This window comes from Sebastes fasciatus, chromosome 2, assembly GCF_043250625.1.
Source record: "Sebastes fasciatus isolate fSebFas1 chromosome 2, fSebFas1.pri, whole genome shotgun sequence".
Taxonomy (NCBI): domain Eukaryota; kingdom Metazoa; phylum Chordata; class Actinopteri; order Perciformes; family Sebastidae; genus Sebastes; species Sebastes fasciatus.
Window position 1 is genome coordinate 23,555,708 of NC_133796.1, and position 22,262 is coordinate 23,577,969.

The 22,262-nt window shown below is 40.7% G+C and overlaps 1 protein-coding gene across 4 annotated transcripts in view; it reads right to left on the bottom strand.

Annotated features, from left to right (window-relative positions):
- Positions 1-6,624: 6,624 nt before the first annotated feature.
- The window catches only part of pcdh17 (protocadherin 17), a 61,742-nt gene continuing 46,104 nt past the window's right edge, over positions 6,625-22,262 (bottom strand). For all 4 annotated transcript variants that reach the window (XM_074614663.1, XM_074614662.1, XM_074614661.1 and 1 more), the window contains exon 5: positions 6,625-8,829. In XM_074614663.1, coding sequence (XP_074470764.1) covers positions 8,132-8,829 — 698 coding nt within the window. In that variant the 3' untranslated portion in view covers positions 6,625-8,131. The remainder of the gene's footprint in view (positions 8,830-22,262) is intronic.

Sequence of the window (22,262 nt, forward strand, 5' to 3'; positions counted from 1 at the left end):
CATTGTCAATGACTCGTGGAACGCACACTCAAAAGCGAGCGCAAATGTTCCCAAGCGCCAATTTTTCAGGGTGCGAGATAAAAATGGTTAAACTTTTGGAACCCTGCAGCACACAACACATTGTACGAGGAGGAACAACCTGTTACAGCGAGCATATCTTTACTTTTTTCCCATAAATATCAGTCTATGATAAATATATGGTAGTATATTTAGTGCAGGGCTACCCACAGCTTTAAGATCTTTCCCACCGACTATTTTACTTGCTTCACCCTTTCCATCCAAGAATGGAAAAAACATCTGGTGAGCCAAACTGACACATACAAATCGAGTAGTAATGCCACTGTGAGGAGTTTATGGTGCTGGAAATCCATTTATCTTTGTTTTACTTTCTTTAGTTTAGTCTGTGAGGCTTTTACAGCTAAATTATCGCAAAACTTCATCACAGTCATCACAGCACCAAGGTTTTGGTTGCTTAGTAATGCAGGTACGACAGAAGCGCAACCTCCCAAGCACCTTGGAAAAAGATGAAAGTGGCACATCTGGCGTTTTCCAAGTGTTTTTAGATGTGGCATGTGAACGGCCCCTGATAAAGATTTTTTTTGTGTAGAAGAACATAGGTTGTGAGTGCTAGAAGCATTCACAACCTATGTTTGTATAATAATATAGATGTTCAACATGGTTTAAGGTGTCTTGCTTTTAGCATTTAATTAATATGTGCGTTTACTTGTTTATGTGAACACATATATATAAAAAAAAATTGTCCAAGCAGTATATAATTAAGGAACTGTTGCATTTGGTAATGAAACAGCTTGGGCCTGTGTAAACAAGATAAAGAATATGACTACCCTAGAACATCTAAGGAAGTAACCTTAATGAAGCTCTACAATGGAAAGGAACTCAGAGACTGTATCCAATTTTACTAGAAACACCACAAGTGAAAAATTCACCATTAACAGGGAACAAATTAGGTGAATAGAATTAGTTTAAAAGTCCAGGTGGCATTTAGTGAAAGCTCCTCTTCAGCTCTTGAGAGTCTTACACACCAGACATTTATTTATGATTGATTCAAAAGGGTCAGTCAGTCCTGTACTTTGCCAGGGCCACTAAGCCATGTGACAGACTTCACATGTCTACTTCATATTAAGTTTTCCGTGTTGCTTATTGACTTTTTCATCCAGCATTTTCCCTCACTGATGTGAGCTGGATCCTTCACAGAAGCTGTCTAGAGCCATTGTTTTGCTGCTTTCTATTCTGCTTCCGGTGGGAAACACTTCAACACTTAACAAACTGCTTGTCTTCGAGGTGACTGCAGAAGGGCTTGGATGTGAAAGGGAACCAGCAGCCTGAGGTGTTGGGTGCAGACACATGTTTCTTGAATGACTGAATGTAATAAACACATACTAATTGCGGTGTTTGTGTCTTCATTTTGTACTCGTGCTAGATCTATTTTTGTAATAAAAGTTGTCAAAGCATGTCCTCAAAAGCATACAATATACAAACGGTTTCCAGATGACAGGCTAAAGGTTGGCTCTCTTTCAATAGAGTCTGGATGCACATCCACATAGAGCATCATTAAAACCCGTATCAACATTCATCGTGCCATGTATTGTTATTTAGGCATGCGACTTTGTTTGCCATGATTGCGTGTGCCATCATTTCTTCTTGTTTGATGAAAAGTGATTTTCTTAAACACCCTCTCAGGCACTGTGGCCATAGATACCTACCGTTTCTGTCTGTTTGGGTTTTTTTTTGGCATCAAATCAAAGTTCTCACACATTACTGTTTCTGTTGTGAGACGTACATTCATCTTTCCAACCTCAGCCTCTCTCACATCTCTTTTACGCAACCATACACACACACACTCTCTCTTTCACCCAGTCATACACACACAGACACATTTTCAATTTGCCTACCTTCTTGAACACAACGACAAATGAAAGGAGAACCCTTGTCCTTTAACTAGAATATGATGAATACCTTCTCTTCTTCGTGTTGAAAAGATCTTCTCTCCATTTGCCCTTTAAGCCAGCTCAATACGGAACAGTACTTGATTAAATCCCATTAGCACAGTTATTTGGATCAAGGACCTTGATTAAAATGCAGAAATATGATTTTCCTATGTAGTCTTACTCTGAAATCTCTAACTCAATTTGCCTGCTACTAATCAACTAAACGAATAGTGGACTAAAGTATCCACCATAACTCTGTGCAAATTTACTTTCTTTATGTATTAAGCTAATAAACACATATGATGATGTCTTGATAATTATTTGTTTCTATTGCATGTCCATGTTGCTATTTGTAGCTCAGGTTTGGTTCAATTATATACTTGTTGCTGCTCTTTAGCTACCAAACAGTCTACCATACAATTAATATTTCACACACACGGTTTCCAAGTTGTGTGATCTGTAAAGTTCTGAGAGACTATGATTGAAGGTGATTGACAGGCACAAGAGGACAGGCTTTTATTTTTTGCAGGTATGCTGTAAGTTTAATGGAAACTCTTACCACTAGGCCAAATGAGAGAGCGCAGCATGAAGCAGCCGTAGTCCTAGACATAGTAAATAGTGTTTTTAAGAACCTCGGCTATCTTTTTAATTAATATCTGCCTTGAGGCGACTAGTTAGATACAAACAGAAAAAAGCCTTGGTGCATACCAATGGCCTGCAAATCCAGTATGGGGTAAAATATCCCCTCTGTGGTCAAGATGAAAATTAATCCTCTTCAAATAATAAATCATTTCATAAATAAGTTATCTTGATGTAGTTGAGTGAGTTCTTTTAAGTACTGAATTTTTGTTCACAAAAAGCACTAATATTACTATCCCAGTTGATTTTGAATTTGACTTGAATTTGAAAATCCAAGTGTATTAAGATGGGTCTTGAGACAACTACAAACACAACGGACATGAATTATCCATCAAGATTATTTTAGTTTGATTTCCTTTTTTTTTTTTTTTTAAGTTTCCTTATATTGAATCTCTTCAGCACAAGGAAAATATCCACTAGTGGGTTGTAGGACGTCTTTGTCTAATTAGGATGTGATAGTCCTGAATGATCATTTAGAAGGACTGCAGTCTGGGAAATTACTAATTACATCCTTAGACAGATGTATGCCGATTGATGCGTGGAGCATACAACCATATGTACTTCTGCAATTAAACAGTGATGATGGAATAGTTTCCTGAGATAAATGTGATGGTGTATCATTAGCTTCCATGGTCTGTCATTTTGTATTGAAAACACTGAAAAGGGACATTAATAACCCATTCCAAAGCCCTTGTACTTTAAGCACCATGTCGGCTCCAAAAAGTTTGTTCACTATTCTACTTGGGGAACTAAACACCACGAGGGAAGTCACATCCGCCAGTGTATGTTCCACGAGAATCTAACTCCTAATAGCCATTCATTACGAATTAAGCAAACCAGATTTCACTGAGCAAATAGGAAGCATATAGTATATCTCTCTAACCACAGGCTAGTTGAAGAGACTTCAAATTGGCCTCTGAATGCGAATCTAGCTGAAGGGTGGAGTGCAACATCTTATCAGAGAAGCATTAGTACACATAATTTCAAGCACCAATTTATTTGCCTCTGAGCAATTAGAAGAAAAAAAAAACACAGCCTGAGCAGTAATCTTTTGTGTGTCGGAAATGTGAACTAATGTAATGAATGAAGAATAATTTGCCCAAAGCAACATTTTAAGTGTGTGTGTGTGTGTGCATGCTTGGGTACGAGGTGCATGCATATGTGCATTTAAAATCAAAGAACGCAATTGAAAAAGCCAATTTTTATCTTATCCAAAGTAAGCTGGCACTGTGAAAGTAAACAGTGCAATCCTATTTGGCAAAGCGAAATTGGCCGCGTAGATGATTGAGAGAACAAAAATATTGGGTGCCTGAGGTTATCTCTTGGGAAACGAGAAATTAAATCAAAGCCATGACTAGCCGTTTCCTCAACCAACTCATACAAGGACAAGAGCAAACATTATTAGTAATTGCTTTTTTATTTGATCTTTTCACCTTTTTTTTCAGATAGATCACAATGAACACAGCCTTTAGACAATAGCAGTTGAAATAATCCATACAAATGAATGTCTCTGGTCTTTTCACCAGTTGCCCATTGTAGCGTGGAGCCCTATGCTATCAGTGTGGGCTTGGGGGTGAGGGGACGACACTGACAAACATTGGGTGCTTGTTTTAACTAACCAAAATGACATGTTGTCTCTATGTGTGTGAAGCAGTGGCTGTCTGAGTCTGGGTGCACCTGCATCAGTGTGAGTCAGAGACCAGAGGCGGTAAGCCACATTCAACAAGGCCCTGTCCTAATCACTTGGTAAAACCAATAGTCTCAAGTGGGCAAAAATAACCCACTCTAGATTTGAGTAATGCACTGCCAACAGTGTATGATGCCAACAGTGTGTAATTAGACAATAATGAGAGGCCTTGCACTATGCTCAATCTCCAAGTGTTGACCTCAGCAGCAGCCTCTGCTCTATTTGACAGCAAATAGCCTGAGAGAGGGGCCATGGCTTTAAAGAATACCTTCCATCCACTGGAGTCGGCTCATTTCCTGCCCACAGTTTGCGTATGTGCAGACAGTGGCCAGGCCAGAGGAACACCATTCGAGGGGACAGCACTTTAAATGTGCCTGAAGTGTGACAGTGACTGTTTGTGGCAGCCAGACTGAGCAGAAGACAGAATCCTGGGGTGACCTCCGCACTTTGTTTTAATTAATGCCCAAATGAAAGACAGACCACAGCAATATAGGTTTTGTGTGAGTTGGAATTGAATCTATAGCACACAGGTAATAGAAATTAAATACGAAGAAAGAAATTGTTTGGTCAAACAATGAGGGGCATGAAAGCGAATCAAGCGCACACACACACACACACACACACACACACAAGCACACCCAGAGCAGAGAATGCTTGATACAGCATGAAGACTGAGCACAATGAGATAAAACAGAAAATAAACCATGAAGACAAGTGTGGAAGTGTCACATTTGTCTGGGTAGTGTTTTGCCCTCTCTTCATACCTTTAAGGGGCTATGCATTTAAATTAAAGGCAAGGTGCTGCTGAAGTGTTTGGGTGTGTGTGTGTGTGTGTGTGGGTGTGGGTGTGTCCATGCGCACACGTGTAACAGCATTTTTGTCAAGATCACAGTTGCAGTGCGCACTTTGAACAGCACATTTTAACTGCTTATGTGATGTGAATGTCAGACTTGCTTGATTTATTCTGATATTTGAGAGAGGTAACAAAAAGAAATCTCATTTAAAAATAACCATAAATATTTTTTCCTCCTCCGTCAAATCTTCCAAGCCCTCTCTAAAAACAGCCTCTGCCATCTCCCAGGAAAAGAGCAAGGGTAAACCGAAGCCAAATACTTTACAGACGAAAGAGAGGAGAAAAGCTAACAGTTGCTTTGCTCCTCAGAGGCGAGAAAGCAAACAGCTGAAGAGGAGAAAAGTAAGCAAATGAATAGTGAAATAAAAAAAGATGGCAAGTAGGCAAAAGATACAGAAGAATGGCAGAATGACAGGAGAACCTCCAAACATGTATCTCGATTAAGAAAAAAAAAAGACGCAAGGACAGAAATACCAAAATACTCAGATGTGACATGTCTGCAGGATATAATGTGTTATATCTGCTGTCAAGATTCCAACTCAGCTCAGAAACACTTAACACACCGGGAGCCATATGAATGCAAGTCACTGTTCCCTCTCATGGCTGCAGCTTACATAGATTTGGTGATTGTGGTTGTATTTTCCAAAACACATCTAGTCTAATAGCCTACTGTTCTGCCTATTTTACTGTCAGAGTATAATAGAAAAAGCACCTCCCTTATTTCAGAGAGTGGCCGAAATGTGCCAAAATTTTCAAAAATAAAGGTCTGTATCATTTTTTTTTTTTAAGAAAGCCTGAATGTGAAGACACTTGGTTATATAAACCGTGTACCTAAACAGCTAAGACATCAAATCCAAAGTAACTTCAGATAGAATTTCAGATGTCAAGTTTCTCTGCAAAGTATGAGAATTCTAACATGTATCGAGAAGGAGTACATACATAAACAACACAGACTGCTGAAAAAGAACCTCTTTTGGTCCTTTATAGAAAATGCACATTCTGGTGGACCAGGGCTTTATAAGCAGTCACAAGCTCCACAGATACAACAAGCTCTCCGCAGAGACAGTAAGGCAGTTTTATGATCACCAAGGAAACCACTCCACTTTCCATATGGCAGGTTTCTTTTTTGGAAAGAAAGTAAAAACGTAATGAACACAAGAGATACGCATACTAGTTATTGTTAAAGAAAATAGCTGCCTGTAAAAATCTGCTCAGTAAAAATATTCAAACTGTTATCTTGTGGTTGTTGCTTTTTGTTGTTGGTTTGAATTGTATTCTAGATCAGCTGGCTCATTAAGCTTTCAACAGTTATTGTATTTGATCCAGCTGGACCTTCGGGTAAAAAGAGGCGACATCTCAAAAGCACTGAAGCCAGCCTGCAAAGACGCAGAATAGAGAGGAAAAAAAAAAACACCAACAAAAACCCAAACTAAAGCAAACTCACAGAGTTCGACAGCTACTAAGGCAACTTTTGCCAAATACAATATAAGCCCATGTATATTGCAACACAACTATATATTAATTTAATAAAATACACAATATAGCTTTTGTACACATAACAATTTGGCTCAAATGCACAGAAATTGCAGTAAAATCAATAAAAATATGTCAGTTTTTTGATGTAAACACATCTAAATTGGATACATTTACACATATAATGATATTATGTATAGTGATAATGTGAAGGGACATTTTCTTGTTTATTTATATTTTTGGATATTTGTCTTCGAAACAATGGCAGTGTCCTTTGCAGTTCTTTGAGTTAACAACCCCGCACTTGACCTTAACCCGAGGACACTTTTTGCTGAGATTCCTCATTTCTTTTTTTCTTAAAAAATGTATAAATATTTTGTTAATATTTGGACACTATACATGGATTCATACATATAGTCATCTATATTATCATATAGATATCATTTTTTCACAGTTGAGGAAAAATGTCCCTTTTTATACAACTTGTGATTGCCTTTAGGCATAGTCACACACATGATAATTCACTGTACACAAGGGACTGAAAGCTGATGATGTTCATGTATAAGACAATTACACAGATGGCCAGTTGTGTGTAAGCATTAGTGTGTGTGTGTGTGTGTGTGTGTGTGTGTTTGTAGGGGTATCAGTGCATGTGAGTGTGTAGGCGCAAAGTGTGGTGCACATGTGTAAAATGTGTGTAAAATTAGTGCGTGCAGCTACACCAGTCAGCAACATGAATGTTTAAATAGAGGCGTGAGACAGACACAGCTTACACATGTGGCTACAAATGACAGGTGAAACATGGATACACTGTTAATAATTCTCCTTCAGCGTAGCAATTAAGCCCCTCCGTCCCCATGTCCATAACCAACGCCTGCGAACACACACCTGATTAACCAAGCTCTTCATGTTCAGATACAGGATCCATCACACGTTAAACACCTATATTAAAGTCAAGAATGATAAGGTCGTTTTGTGTTATTCGGTCTTTCACTGTCCCAAATAGATTAGAATTTGTTTCACTGTTTCCGCATCGATTGTCATGTCTGACCATAAATAGTCCTTTTTCATTCAGTTTTCTATGGCCATCACACATAACAGAAACCCACCTACACACACTTAGATATGTAGGATTTCACGAGAGACCATGAACAACACACTTATGAGCTGGTGGGCACTTAGATAATAGCTTGCGAGGTGCCAGAGGCATAAGCCTCTGCAATTTCCTTAAGAATCCAAAACAAAAAGAGTTTATAAATTCAGCAGAATTCAGATGTTTGTTACCCAGTTCCTTTGTGTTGGTAGAGATCTTAGCACCAAACTGGTGCCAAATGACTGACATAATAAATGTTCCCATTATCCGTCCTGTGTCAGTATTTTTCAACAACAAACAACAGCGAAAAGAGCTCCCATCAGAAGAGCCATTTAACCTTTTTGATTTGTTTTGGTGACAGTTTTGGCATGAGTTTTTGGAATAGCATTATATTCCTCTCTCTGCCTCCATACTTCTTTTTGTTGCAGTCCTTTGTGTCACTTCCTGAGTGTGCCAGTGGCCTCACTTCCTCTGCAGTCCTGCAATAGTTTGTCGATGTCTCTCACCACCTGGTCAGCGTCCATTCTGTCGCGGTTCGCGTCGGGCTCCACCTGCTCCAGAACACACTCCATTTCACCTGTTGCCTCTTGGCTGATCCTGGAGCGGGCCTCTGCGAGCACCTTGGCCACTGGGTCTGATGGAGGCAAGGGTGGGTAGACCCCCTGGTCTCTGGTTTGTTTGGTTGGTGATAGGTACTGACCGTCAGGAGGCCCGTAGTGGCCAGAGCAGGTGGCAGGAGGAGGTTTGCCTTCAGCTCCGTCAGCTGGGCTTTTGACTGAAGAGCAGGGAGACATGGTGGAGCAGCCCTTGGTAGGACTGCCAGAGGCTGAGGGTACCTCTTGGAGCAGTGGACTGAGGGCACGTTTCGCCTTCAAGTAGGGTTTGACATTGGCGACCAGGATGGTGTGGTCACGCCTCTCTTTTCCAAATGTACAGAATGTCTTCTTGCCATTGGGGTTGACAGTCTCGTAGGTCTCTGTCTCGGGCACTGTCTCCATCCCCGCTGGCACAAACACATTGTTGCGGTAGTCGACACCCTCTGCCTGGTTTCCTCCAGCGGGGAACTGGGGCATCCAGCAGCGGTCGGAATGACCCAGTACTCGGCACTCCTCGGTGCAATTCACACAGTCCTCATCTGAAGATGGAAAAGAAGGGGAAGGAGGGGATGGATGGAGAAGAAAGTGATATTATGTCAGTAGTGTGCATAGAATAGAGTGAAACCACACAGCGAGAGGGTAATAGAATCATAGTAGCATTATAAAACTGAACTGTACAAAGAGTTGGAGCCCAGAGTTTAGAGAAGTAGAGCCAAACCGAATAAAATTATGTAAAAAGAAAAAGGAAGAGCTAGCTAAGGATGTCCCACTCTAACCACACATGTGAATGCATGTGCATGCAAGCACACATACACACACCTTTCCAAGGGACTGGGGGACACCTGCTAGCATTTTCCAAAGCTCTGATCAAGGGGATGGCAGAGCATACAGAAGGGTTGGGGAGGGAGCGAGAGAAAAACAACAACAGTTGAGGTTTGGCAAAGGCATAGTGGCGTTATCATAAATTCATGTCAGTGGGCTTTGAAGCCCTCCCTAGACAGAGCGCCTGTGCCAAATGGCTTGTGCTTCCTCTCTGTGTGTTTGTGCCTGTTTATTTGCGTGCTCCTTGTTGTTGTTGTTGTGTGTGCGCGCATGTGTGTATAAGTGAGAGTGTGTGTTCCCCCCTTTCATCTCTATTCAGAGGGATGCACACTCTGGCTGATTATGGAAGTGTTCATGCCTGTGTCAAACAGATCCAGAACTTGGTTAAAAAATAATAATAAAATAAAAAAAAGAGGAGCACATTTTTTTCTTCTCTTGGGCGTGAAGTGAAAAATAGAGAAAAGAAACGGAGCATCTGTTGTCCCATAAATGGAATTTTTCCATTGGCAGGGTGGGATGAAACCAAGAGAAGACAACCGAGAGAGCACAAAAAGACGGGATCCTAACAGTTGGGACATTACGGATGAAATTGGTACAACTAGTTCCTTGTTTCTCATCCTCATCCACACATCAGAGGGTGTATTGCACAGTGAGTGGTCAGTTACAACTAACTGATGGAAGGGTATTAAAACACTGATTGTGTATCATGTTTGTAGCGTGTGCACCTGCTACTCAACACATTTCAGTATGCTGCCTTTACAAAACCTCCATCAATCGTTCTATTAGTTAAAGAAGTGTAAAACCAACAAGGTACAGGCTGGACAAACGAGAATGGAATAAAACACCAGCATTTAAGACCATTCTCCAGTAAAATCCAAAGGTTGCTTGCACAGGCTTCTGAACAAATGCTGCAGCTCAGGCTCAATTTGCATATTGGTTTTGAGATATGCAATGCATCTCTGCCTGTTTGTGGAGCCAAACACTGCAGACAAACGCCACACTTCCAATTTCTTATAGCAACACTTGCTTGTTTGCTAAAATACACTTTTTTGGAACATGAACTGCAACAGAACTGAACCAGCTTTGTTTGTTAAGAGGAATTAGGCAAGTCTATTCAGAGGAGCTTAATTCTGGCATTGTTGATGTTTGTATAGCCCAATGAAAGTGTCACTTGCACAAGTGGCAGACAGCAATATTCGAGCTAAAACATAGTCATAGACTTAGAAATTCCATTAACATAAAACAGCTCGTCCTTTCACCTCCCCTGCTGAATGTTAATGGTTTATACCTTGATTCCTCACAATGAATCTATGTCCTTGTATATATAGTGTGTGGGACCAAATCCACATTTTTAAATCATTGTAATTTATTTTCCTGTAACAAGCCTGTTGTGGTTTGAGGTCAGTAGGTGAAGGGCTTGTTAACGCAAGGATTGAAAATGTCCTCTTAGACTTTTTTAATAAAGGTAACATTTAAAAGAGTAAGAATGAGGAGCTGCATTTCCACTGTTATGCTCAACTAAATGTGAGAAGACAACAACGTCACTGTTAGATGCTGTAAAGCCACCCACGTGGTGCATGGACCTTTACAGTATGGTGAGAGTGCTGCTGTAAAGACCACAAACTTGGTGCTAATACAATCTTTCATTGATGCAAATGAGCGGGCAGAGTAGATGATGCTTGAGTGCACTTGGCCAGGCTGTCTTTGCTGTGTTGCGGGTCAGCAGCCTAGATTCCTGAGAGACTGCCCCCCTAAGCTGTGGAGATGAGCTTAACACTTCACAAATGTTTGAAGAAGCCACACAGCGCTGGCAAAGAGAGCCTGACATTTCCCATGTCGAGGCAGTCATCTGAAGAGGAAATAAGGTGAGCTGGAAAGCGGAGACCACTTTGAGATGGACTACATTTAAATGGTGTATGTGTGTGTGTGTTGAGGGGGGGGGTTAAGGAATTCATCTGCACACACTGAGGAGCATTTGCGTGCCTGTGCCTGCGTTTTCGCACGACTGATTCGAGATTTGAGTGAGGAAACACAAACATGTCAAAAGCACAAAGATCGATGATTCGGACGAAAGCTTGTACATAAATAATACAAACCTGAATACACTTTCCAACCGGAACATGCCGTTACTGTAATCCATCACCAAGCCACAGAATATAGACCCTACGTGTACCCAAGCTTAGCAGGTAGACAACCAATGCCTTCCACACACACATACACAAACACACACACACCCACACACCTTGCATGCATTACAGACACACACAATTAACTTGGCCCCTACATCGTCTTCATGCTCTCAGAGGTGATTGTCCATTCAAGGTGTGCATATTAAAGCATAAATAATCCATGCAGACACATTTTCCTCTATTTAGTCGGAGGAAACCTCTGATAGATTATTTATGTCTCAGCTGCACGTTCAACCTTGAGGCGTTCTCCTCATATCTATGGTTAACAATATGACATATGAGAGCAGGGGTGACATTCATCTCTCTCCCTCTCCCTCTCTCTCTCTCTCTCTCTCTCTCTCTCTCTCTCTCTCTCTCTTCACCATGGCTCCACCAGCTCTCTGGGATGGGCAACAGAAGCCTCCACCAAGGACACATTTGCCTGTGATGATTTGGCTACCAGGGGCGGGCTCAGTCGCTCCCTCTCCAGTTTCCCTCTCTGCTCTGTGCATGGTCCAAGATAAATTACACTGATGGATACACTCAAACATGCAATCATTTGTCACAATTTGATTCACCTCTTGGTCAATGATTTGATATGGTACAATGACAAAGCACACTCATAATCAACTTTATTCATTATTTTTGAATATGCAATAAATCAAGAAAAATAATCATATTACCATGTTAACTATTACCATATAAGCTTTACTGGTTCTCCATCACTTAAAACCTGCTCACGTCCACTCACTTTTATGTTTTATGTTGATATCTTTTTAGTAGATGCCCTCAATTTATCATGGGTATTTTTTTTCTTTTATGCAACATCATTGCTTTCATTTTTCAGATGAAATTATTTGTTAGTATTTGTTGTAAAATCAAAGCCTCAAGATATGTTGAACCTCAAGATATCAATCTGTGTTTACAACAGGCACGCAGTATTTTTTATGTTTTTTTTATCTTACCACTCTTTTATCAAGTTTGCAATCTCGGGCAGTGATATTGTATGGCTAAAGAAAAATGTGTCCTTAAATCTCATCTTACAGCACATCTTATAACCACATTGGCCCTGAACCAAATGGCGACAAATGAAAACGACGGGGGTCGATGCAATGATATGCAGCGAGAATTTCAGATTACTCGGTATAAAGCGTGACCAGAACATCCTAGACATCAGAGAGAAGAGAAGAGGAAAGATTCGGCTTCATTTACAAGGGAAGTGTCACTGAAAGTCTGATCGAATTGCCCGGTCAGGAGGCAGACACAGTTGATGTTTGTATCTTTGCAGCCCTATTGTAGACACTTGACCTGAATCCCTGATTGAAATCAGATATTTATTACACCTCTATTGCCAACAAAAAAGTTTAATTAACTCCACACACTCTTTTGTACTTGAACGCTTTTTTAACAGCGAGCAGCCGGAGCTATCTTACTACCTCTCTGGCAGGGTTAATTGCCTTGCTTTAGGGCAGAATAGCAAGACTGGGTAACAATGAGTTAGATAGGACAGCTATGTAGCTGCCAGTTATCTTTACTGCTAAGAGCACATGAAACAGATATAAAAGTAGCTAAGCTGCTCTAAGAAATCTGTGAGCAATAGCAAAAGGACACACAAAGTGTCAAAGAAACTGTTACGAATTCAGAAAGAGCCTTAATTCAGCAACATTGCGAAAAGAAGGAGCGGAAGAAGTAAATGATCTGGGTTCACCGTGTTATTTGTCAACATCAGACACTGCCGCGCCTCGTAACGGCACCCGGGTGAGATAGGCCAGTGGAAGCAAAAGATAGATGGATGAAGGATTTGTTAATTACTTTCTGAACCAATGAGGTGCCATATCTTAATGCAAAAAAATCAGTTCTTACATGTATCTCTTTAAAGTGACTGGGACATTTTAGAGGCAGTTCTTGCAGAATAAATTATGAGTAATTTGAATGAATAATTTTAATAAAGAATTCCATTTAAAAACAGAGTAGAGCATCTAAAATATAGTGTGTAATGGCCACCCGATGTTTTCAAAACAGAAGGAAAAGACAAGACAACAGAGAATTATGTCCTGTATGTATCTTTAGGCATGACAGTGAATGTGTATGTATAAGTTTATTTCTAACTATATATATTTTTCTTTTGTCCTCTCTGCTTTCTGTTTGCTGAATGCCCAGATCTTCAGCATCTAGAGGGCTGAGCCTTTGTTGTGAAGTTGGTGGATTTAAAAGAACTGGAAACTATTATTGGTATCTCATTTTTCAAACTACTCTTTCCTAATACTCCTTGAGGAGCACCATGCGAGTGCAGATGCAACAGAAAAATGAGCAACAAAGAATTGGGGATGGTGATGCATACCCATGCAGACACACACACGCACACCTACTCACACATCACAACTCCACTTGATATGATTCACAACCCGGTGTCCACTGTAAAAGGTCAAGATGGAATGAGGTTGATATTAAAAAACTCCAATAACCCCGGGGGTTAAGAATCAATGCTGAAGAAATAAAAGAACAAACACTTAAACCCAGTGGACCACTAAATTGTGTGTTCTGCTGTCATTTAGCTATACTCTAATACAAACAGCCACATTCTTATAATCATCTCATATCATGAGAGTATCACGAAAAGCTCCCCGCAGCCATCTCAGCATCACAGCAACAGCGAAGGTGCTTCTTCTACTGAGCCATTAAATGCCTCTCATCTGTTTCCAAATTCTTAAAAAAATGCCCCTCAGTTTTCCTTCCAGAAAAAGTCTTTCACTAAATTAACACTTAATTAATGAGGGCCACGGGCCACGTAAAATCACACACAGGTGGGCAAGAAGCACGAGGCTCTCCCTCAACACAGATTAATAGAAAGTAACTGGTCACCATTCCGGGAAAACCTGAGTTGTTTTTTCGCCTTCTCCTCGATTACATTTTTCAAACTTTCACAGTGGAAGCTTTCAGTGTGGGTGCATGAAGGATGTGCACCTAAACCTGTGAGTGTAAAAATGTGCCTGTGTATCAGTGTGTGTCATAAAGCATGGTGTGATTTCCCTAAACACCCTTTTCTCCCTCCAGACGCCTGCCCCCCTGGCCCTGCATGCCCATCCCTCCTCGCTTTATTACCCAGCCCTGTGATTAATGTCCCTCTGTCACACTCTGTGGTTCCTGTGGTGGGAGGGAGGGAGAGGGGAACCAGGAGAGAGCTGTATACACACACACACACACACACACACACACACACACACACACACATACACACACACACACACACAGGCGATTGCGAGCAAAGCAGCAGCAGCAAGCTGAACACACAAACTCCTACAGTGTTCAGTAAGTTCAAAGTACAGGAAAGTAAAACGCTACAAACACATAATACTAATTTAGTTGTACCATCACAGTGGTGGTGAATCATTTTACCATCATGCACACCTGGCTAGTCATTAGGCAGCTCTATGAGCTCCCAAAGTAGCCTATGAGAATGGAGAATGATCCGAGATAATGTGTGTGTGCGCCGAGGTTGTGTTGTGGTGAATATCCCCCAACCCACCCAAGGTGGACAGGAGGAAAGGCAGCTGACGAATTGCGCAGAGCATCTGTGACAGACCATGACTGCACCTGTTCACCTGAGGGAGCTCACAGTGTGTGTTTATGTGTGTGTGTGAGTGTGTGTTATTGTGTTTTTAATCTCCTCGCCTACTGCGATCAAGCCCAGCTGATCCATGCAACTCCCCCTCCCCGCATTCGCTCAGCCAATCAAGGTGACTAAATATTTGAACTGCACAGATGAGAGATGTTTAGTAAATATCTTATGACTTCTCAGGTCGCCAGTCTACCAAACAAACTTCGGGTCCGGGTGAACAGAGTGTGCGACTGGAAATTTAAGATTTTGTTTTGTAAGAAATCAGTTGAGAGGTTGCCTGGAGGGCTATATATAAAAAAATGAATATGGTATTATCTGTTGAGGTAGATCTTACAGTTGCCACTTTTTGAATTTGTGGAAATGATTTTTATAAAAGAATTGTTTTATTATGAAACTGTGCTCTGTTGTTTATTCTGCTGTGATTTTATTATTATTATTTTTTTTCATGACACAGACCCACAGAAATCGAAATGTTATATATCTCATCACCTCAGATACAGAGCAAGTTGTTTTTTCTATTCCTTTCTCCTTACACAGCATTGTTGTGGTGAAAATGAGAACATTACTCAAGTGTATTGCTGAATCTGATATTGTTATGATTTTAAAGCAGAGCGCTGCTGGGAAAGCAGGTTGTTCTCTACAGTTGGCAAGTCTGTTTTGTCAACATTATTTCAAGCGGTTGCAATACAATAGTATTTCCATGAAAATGCTGTATTCATCATATGTTTGCTGTGGGACCTGCATCTAATACTGGCCTTCTGCTCTGCTTGAAGTCTATAAACAAACAGTAAATGGTGCCCATGATGTGATTTAAAATGGTAATTTGGAGTAAAGTGCAGTTTTAAATATTCCTTTTTTTCTGGTGAAGCTATCCATCCATTGCACCAGAGACCAATATAATGCACAGAAATAATAGCTGGATCCAAATTAAAACAGTTTTATGATATAATGTGATAAATTGTTGGTTAGCGTCCAATTATCGATTCAAAGTTCTACTGTGAGTGCGGCTGTGTGTTGAGGGAATAGGTCTGGATTGTTTTTTGCAGTGGGTGGCTTATAGCACAATGAGAAGGATACTTCTCTCCAGTGTAATAGCTTTTATCACAGTGGGAGGCAAGAGAATGCCGATGCATAGCAGGAAAAGCTTGGCAGCAGCGGTGGGGGTGCCCGGTGGCTGGCAATGCCGAGACTGAATCAAGGACATGTATCTCAGGATCAAACACGTCCTCTCTTCAGGCGTTCCCGCACACAAACTGCAGGCCCCTCCGTCAGCTAATGCCTGGCTAAGTTGTTCAAAGAACACCCCGAGGAGAGAGTATTTATGCATAGGAGAGAGAGGGATGAGAACCCGAGAAGAGGAGGAGGAAGAGGAGCATAAACTCATATTCAAACAAAAACAAACACACAAAGCCTAATCAATGATGAGCAAGCAGGGCTGTGTGCTGTGGGTGACGAGAGAGGTCTGTGGGTTGTAGAGATGAGGGGCATCTGGACAACCGCGTTCATGTTCTCAAACAGCACTTTCCCTTTAACACAAAGCAACAACGAGGGCCCTAAAATGCACAATGCGGTCCTTATAAATACAAATTAGATTGCAAGTGACCTATCTGGTTATATAAAGGCTGCATGTATGTACACGTGTGTGTTTGCCTGTTTGTGTCTGAATAGGGCAGGAGATAGTGCGTACTTAGACTCCGCCAGTGAGTGATATTGATTGTTTTTTTAATGAAGTTCATTTAAAGATACTCCATTAAAATATGAATAGCTTTTTGGTGTAGCATTATGTGTGTTTCCACTACATGCTACAGACTTGTCATTCACAGCTGAGTCACGCGCTGCCTGCTATAATCTCATTTATCAAAGGTTTCTGTTAGCTTTCTTTGTTAGTGAAGGTCGGCCTTGAGACAACTGTGGGAAAAAAAGGAAGGGGAGGGGGGGGTATCTCACCGTTTCTCTGTTATCTGTTGACAATCGAACCTCTGACTAGAGAAAAACTAGAAACCTCAACAAACAAGTTTAACAGTAATCAACGGCCATGGGAACCTATCCAAGGCCAAAAAGCGCTGAGATCATGCAAACTGATGTTTATCTGTAACCACATCTGTGACGTATGACAACTGCTGTGTTTGAGCAGTCCATTCAACTAAGTATTAAGTGTACTTCATTGAGCTCCTTTTATTGCAGAGACAAATATAAAGAACTCACACGGAGATATTTTTTTTCCGTTCTGCATACAGCAGCTCGAATCATTCACTGTTCACAGCGGTCAGAAGCAAATAGAATAAATATTGCAAGGTCAGTCAAGGAAGATCCTTGCTTCAGCCAATCAAAAAGCCCGAGCCTCTTTTCCAACCCGCGACTTAAGACCTTGTATAATTCACATTTCCTCTGGCTACACGGCTCACTCTTCAACCCCTCTTTCTCTCACTCCTTAAGTGTTCTAATGGTGGAGCAATTGCAGCCGAGCAGCCACAGGCAAGCTATTAGATATAGATGTCTGAGAGGAACAAGCCTTACATCATCCTGCTAAAATCAAGCTATTTATACCTATCAAACACTTAACATGGAAAAGCTATATAACCTGGAAGAAAATAAATTTCAAGCAATATATTGTATCATATACTGTATATAACTGTCAGCTACAACACACTCTTACCATATCTACATACTGCATTTTGCCATGAAGATATGAAAGCTGAACTAAACCAAAGTATAAAGCTGCCAGGAACCCAAAATACAAGAAAAATGTGCCTAAAATGTACTAATTGTCACAGGTAATCACTCAATATATAATTATAGAAAGGTTTGAGGTTACAGAAAATATCGTTTTACTATTTACTCTAAGAAATACAACTATAAAAAAGTCTATTTACATGTCAAATAGATTTCATCCCAACTTGTTTTTGTGCCGTATACATTGAAAGTATGTATGCCATTGTAAATTAAAGTTAAAAAAGGTCTACAGACAAGAGAGATATTATGTGAAAGGCAATTTCAAATGTTTTTCTCAGCCTGTCTCTGCATGATATATAAATAAAGTTATTATGCTGTAAACAAAACATGCTCAGTGTATTCACTAATGACAGACTGCAGATGGTACATTTAGCTAAAGCTGACTGGTAAAAAAAATTAAGAAAAAAAACTCCTATATTACCCTGTAACAAACAGCCACATTGTACTCAGTGCCAACACGTGCACTAACCAGGCTTGCCTCGGTAGTTGCGTAACCGGTGTTACACTGTGTTCGGGCATACACCGATTACATTACTTCTTTTTCTTAAGAAATAAAACCCATTTAGTTAATTTTTAACGTATAAGCGCTGTGTTATTGATACATAATTGGATGATGGACGCTACAAATTGATTTGAAGGTGTCCGCTCCGAGTCTCAACACAGAGTAGCAGGAGTCAGATTTCACACACACGGGACGGAAGATAGCTCGCCAGACAAGACGATGGCGGAGGATTTGGTGTCAAAGCCAAAAGTAAAAGCGCATATTTTGGATTTAAACCCAATGCTATAACAGAACCATAACGTTGATAACATAACACAAGGCCGCGCGGAGGACGGAGCGGTCACAGCCGTGCTGCTTGGAAACCTGCGGCTCTGCAATGAAAGCTCAAACGGTGAGGCCAGACAAACAGCCATCCACCGTTAAAGATGAAAGTAAGCAACCTACCTATATTGAGCGGTGTAATCGATAACACCGGTGTTATCAAATGTATTACCCGGAGGGAAAATTTCCTCACCGTGACATCCCTAGCACAACAAATACATACTAAACAAAACATGTAGAACTTGAGAATGTGATCGTATATATACTACTGATGTAAACAAAGTCCAAATATTGAACATAAAATTATGACAAGACCAGCTAACAAAACAAGCCTGCTGCACAGCCTACTTTCCAAATGGGATTAGGTGGGGTTGTCTGAGGCAGACACGTTAGCAAGAAGGAACAAAGAGACACAGAAAGCCACAGGTCAATAGTATCTTGCTACCTTTACCTGGAGAGAGACATGGAGGGTGGCACAAAGGATGGCAAGGAGACAAGAAGGGGACTTATTAGAAGATGAGGCGAGCAGCGTGGTGAATCAGTCGCTAATCCTCCGTTTCCTCTAAGCCTGTGTAATTAGGACATGGGGGATTGCACCGTGACAGGGGATGCTTCTGGACCGCCTTGCTTTTTTTCCCTCTCTTTTGTTTATTTCTTCCCTCTTTAGCCTGGGTTTATGGCAGTTTGTCATCTAAATATAGCATGCTTGTGTGTGTGTGTGTGTGTGTGTAGTCTTTATTCTGTGTGCATCGCAGCATGTTCACTCATAAGCAACGTAAACAGACGCAGCATGCCTGCACCATGTTTTACTTCTACTCACTACTACTTACTGTTTGCAGATGTGAATGAGAGGGCCCTCTTTTTTCTTGGCTGCTTTGGTCGCTGCGTGACACCCTTAGATTGTATTTGGGTATATTTGCAGGAATCAAATGGGCTGTTTCAGTCAAACAACACTTCCTCCGCAATACACACAGCAGCAAAAATACAAACACATCATGTCCGAAGGGTGTCTATAACTGAAGAGCCATAGGAGAGGGCTCAGTATGGACCAGAGACCAGAAAGGCGGATCAGCATCCTTGTGCGTGTTAATAGCCTTAATCTACTTCCTTCCCCCAGTAGACGGCAAGGAAAGTTTCCTTGGCCCATTTAGAGAGACAGTGAGCGCAAGAAATAAAGTGAGAAAGAGAGAGAGAGAGAGAGAGGAAGAGAAAGAGATAGAAAAGGGAGGGGGCAGGGAATTAAAAACAAAATTCAGCCGAGAGAATCTATGACTCACTAGCTCATTACAGAAATCCTGTTTCTATCCAAGGAGAAAACAGGTTTAAAACACCCTATTAAGGAAAGAATGAAGGGAAACCTTTTGTTGCTAATTGGGTCGTCTTTTGAAGTGCTTCACTCCAACATTTCTTTATACATTCTAGCCATACTACTTCACTCGTGCTATATTCAACACTCGTGCCTAAAACGAGGCGCTGTGGCCGTGTCCTGATAACCGGTCTAAAACAACAAGGATAAACACATCCAGCATTGTGGAGGCTTCACTCAGACGATCCATACAATAACAAGATCCACCAGACATCATACAATCCTGTCACATTTGCTGGATTAAATCACTTTCTTTATTCTCTCTCTCTCTTTCTCTCTCTGTGTTTGCCTCTCTATTTGTCGCTCTCTTTTGAACAAAGGGGATTTGAACAACTCAGGGTGTCATGGCTTTGTGCAAGTAATCATTCCCATGTGCACTGCTTTAGCAGGATTAGGGGAAGTGCTTCTGATTCTCTGTCTCAACAGTATACCATCACTGTGATACAATAACACATACAGTATACAGTAGCATATTATTGCCCTATATTGCATTGGGATCAAATGACCTTGACCATTTTTAGCGTTAAATTGTATGTAGAATGAAGCTAAGCTCTGAGGCGTATATAAATTCATCAAGATCATGCAAAAAAAGAAGAGGAAAGGCAAATTCTGTAAGCCGTATGCTTATTTGACAGCTTGCTGCCACTAGCAATAGATTCCTCTTGGCTGAAACAGGTCAAACTCAATAAAGACAGGTTAGGTAGGTGAAACATGTCAAGAGGCTCGACACTTGAGCTTAATGTAATCCAAGAAAGGGCCACAACCTGGGAGAATGAATTAGTCATGCATAGTGCTGACTTGGGGATACGCAAAATGTTTCAGACATCACAAAGTGATTCAGAAAGTATCAGAAATCATGTTTTCAATACAAATACAATAAAATTAATCAAAATTCTTAACCAGAGTTTGGGAGTCATGTAACCTTACGAGCCAGATTGTTTGTTTACACAGAAGCATCTGAGAAGCCGTCATTGCAAACTGTTTGGAAAAGGGCAGGCACTTTCAAACAATACTTGGCAGGTGATTGTATGAATCTTCTGTCAATCAAACTCTTGCCAAAGCCAGTCAGAAGAAGAGCGAAAACATCTTCTCTAGGGCCGTCAAAGTTAACGCAAAATCATTTTAACGGCAGTAATTTCTTTAATGCATTAACGCAATCGATTTTTCGCAGGATGTAGTGGGCTCCGTTTTAAAGCTAAAGTGAAAATACTGATATCATATAAAACTAGAAAAACCTAAGGAATCCATTGGTACCAACCTTATATTGAGCATATATATATATTATGCTAAATGCAGTACCTGTAACCATATTTGTCATTGTTTTGTGTTGTTAATTGATTTCCAGTATTAAATATATACATATATTTGCATAAAGCAATCATATTTGTCTACTCCCATGTTGATAAAAGTATTAAATACTTAACAAATCTGTTTTTAAGGCACATTTTGAACAGACAAAAAAATTAGCTATTCATTTGCGATTAATCGCGATTCATCATGGACAATCATGCGATTAATCGCAATTAAATATTTTAATCGATTGACAGCCCTAATCTTTTCCATCGAGAAAAGCCTTCAGTGCCGTTCTTTGCTCTTCTTTCAATGAAGAAATACTCTCCAGGTCTGATATAACTGATGCTATTGCAGCTATGCTAACCTCTTCAGGAGCCGCCATTGTTGTTTCGAACAAACAGTCGCCTCTCCGTGTCCTCTCATACACCTAAGCCATGCTTGTAGCTGCCCGTAGCTGCCAGTAGCTCCTCACAGGACGCTGATTGGCCCGGTCACTGGCTTGCCGGACACAAACGCATTACTTGAAGCCTGACGAGATGGATGGAGATGCCGTGTAAGGTAACTGGAGTAATGTGCCACGGTAGAAAACCCAGCCTGACTACAGTTGGAAGAAAAGCTAGATGTGCCGATGATTTGCAATGTTACCATTCAGATTCAATTATGCAGATTGCGATACATACTGTACCACCACCAGAACCTCCAGCATTTCTCAGGAGAACAGCTGTGACACTTGTGAAGATCTGTTGTTTATGTCTCTTACATAAATTCAGTTAAACTAACAGAATCATAGCTGTGCTGTAAAAATACTGCGAGCTTACGCACATACCTGATGTGACACCAGTCAGATGTTTTCAAACAGCCTGATCTGACAGACCGAGCCTGCTTACTAGTCTGTGCAAATATTTTTATTTTTATTCCACTCACTGGAGCGCATAGGCATTTGCACTGTGTGTATTATTTGTGTGTAAATCACACAGTAATATGCACTATTCACGTGGAAGTTGGCAAATAAAAGGGGAATGTCAATGCTGGAACACATTTTTAGCTAAATTAATGAACATGATCATCAACACTGAAAATGCGTGTCATAAAGTTCAAATCACAGAACTTTTTCTTTGTACCGTACATGGCACTGATCCTGTGAACTA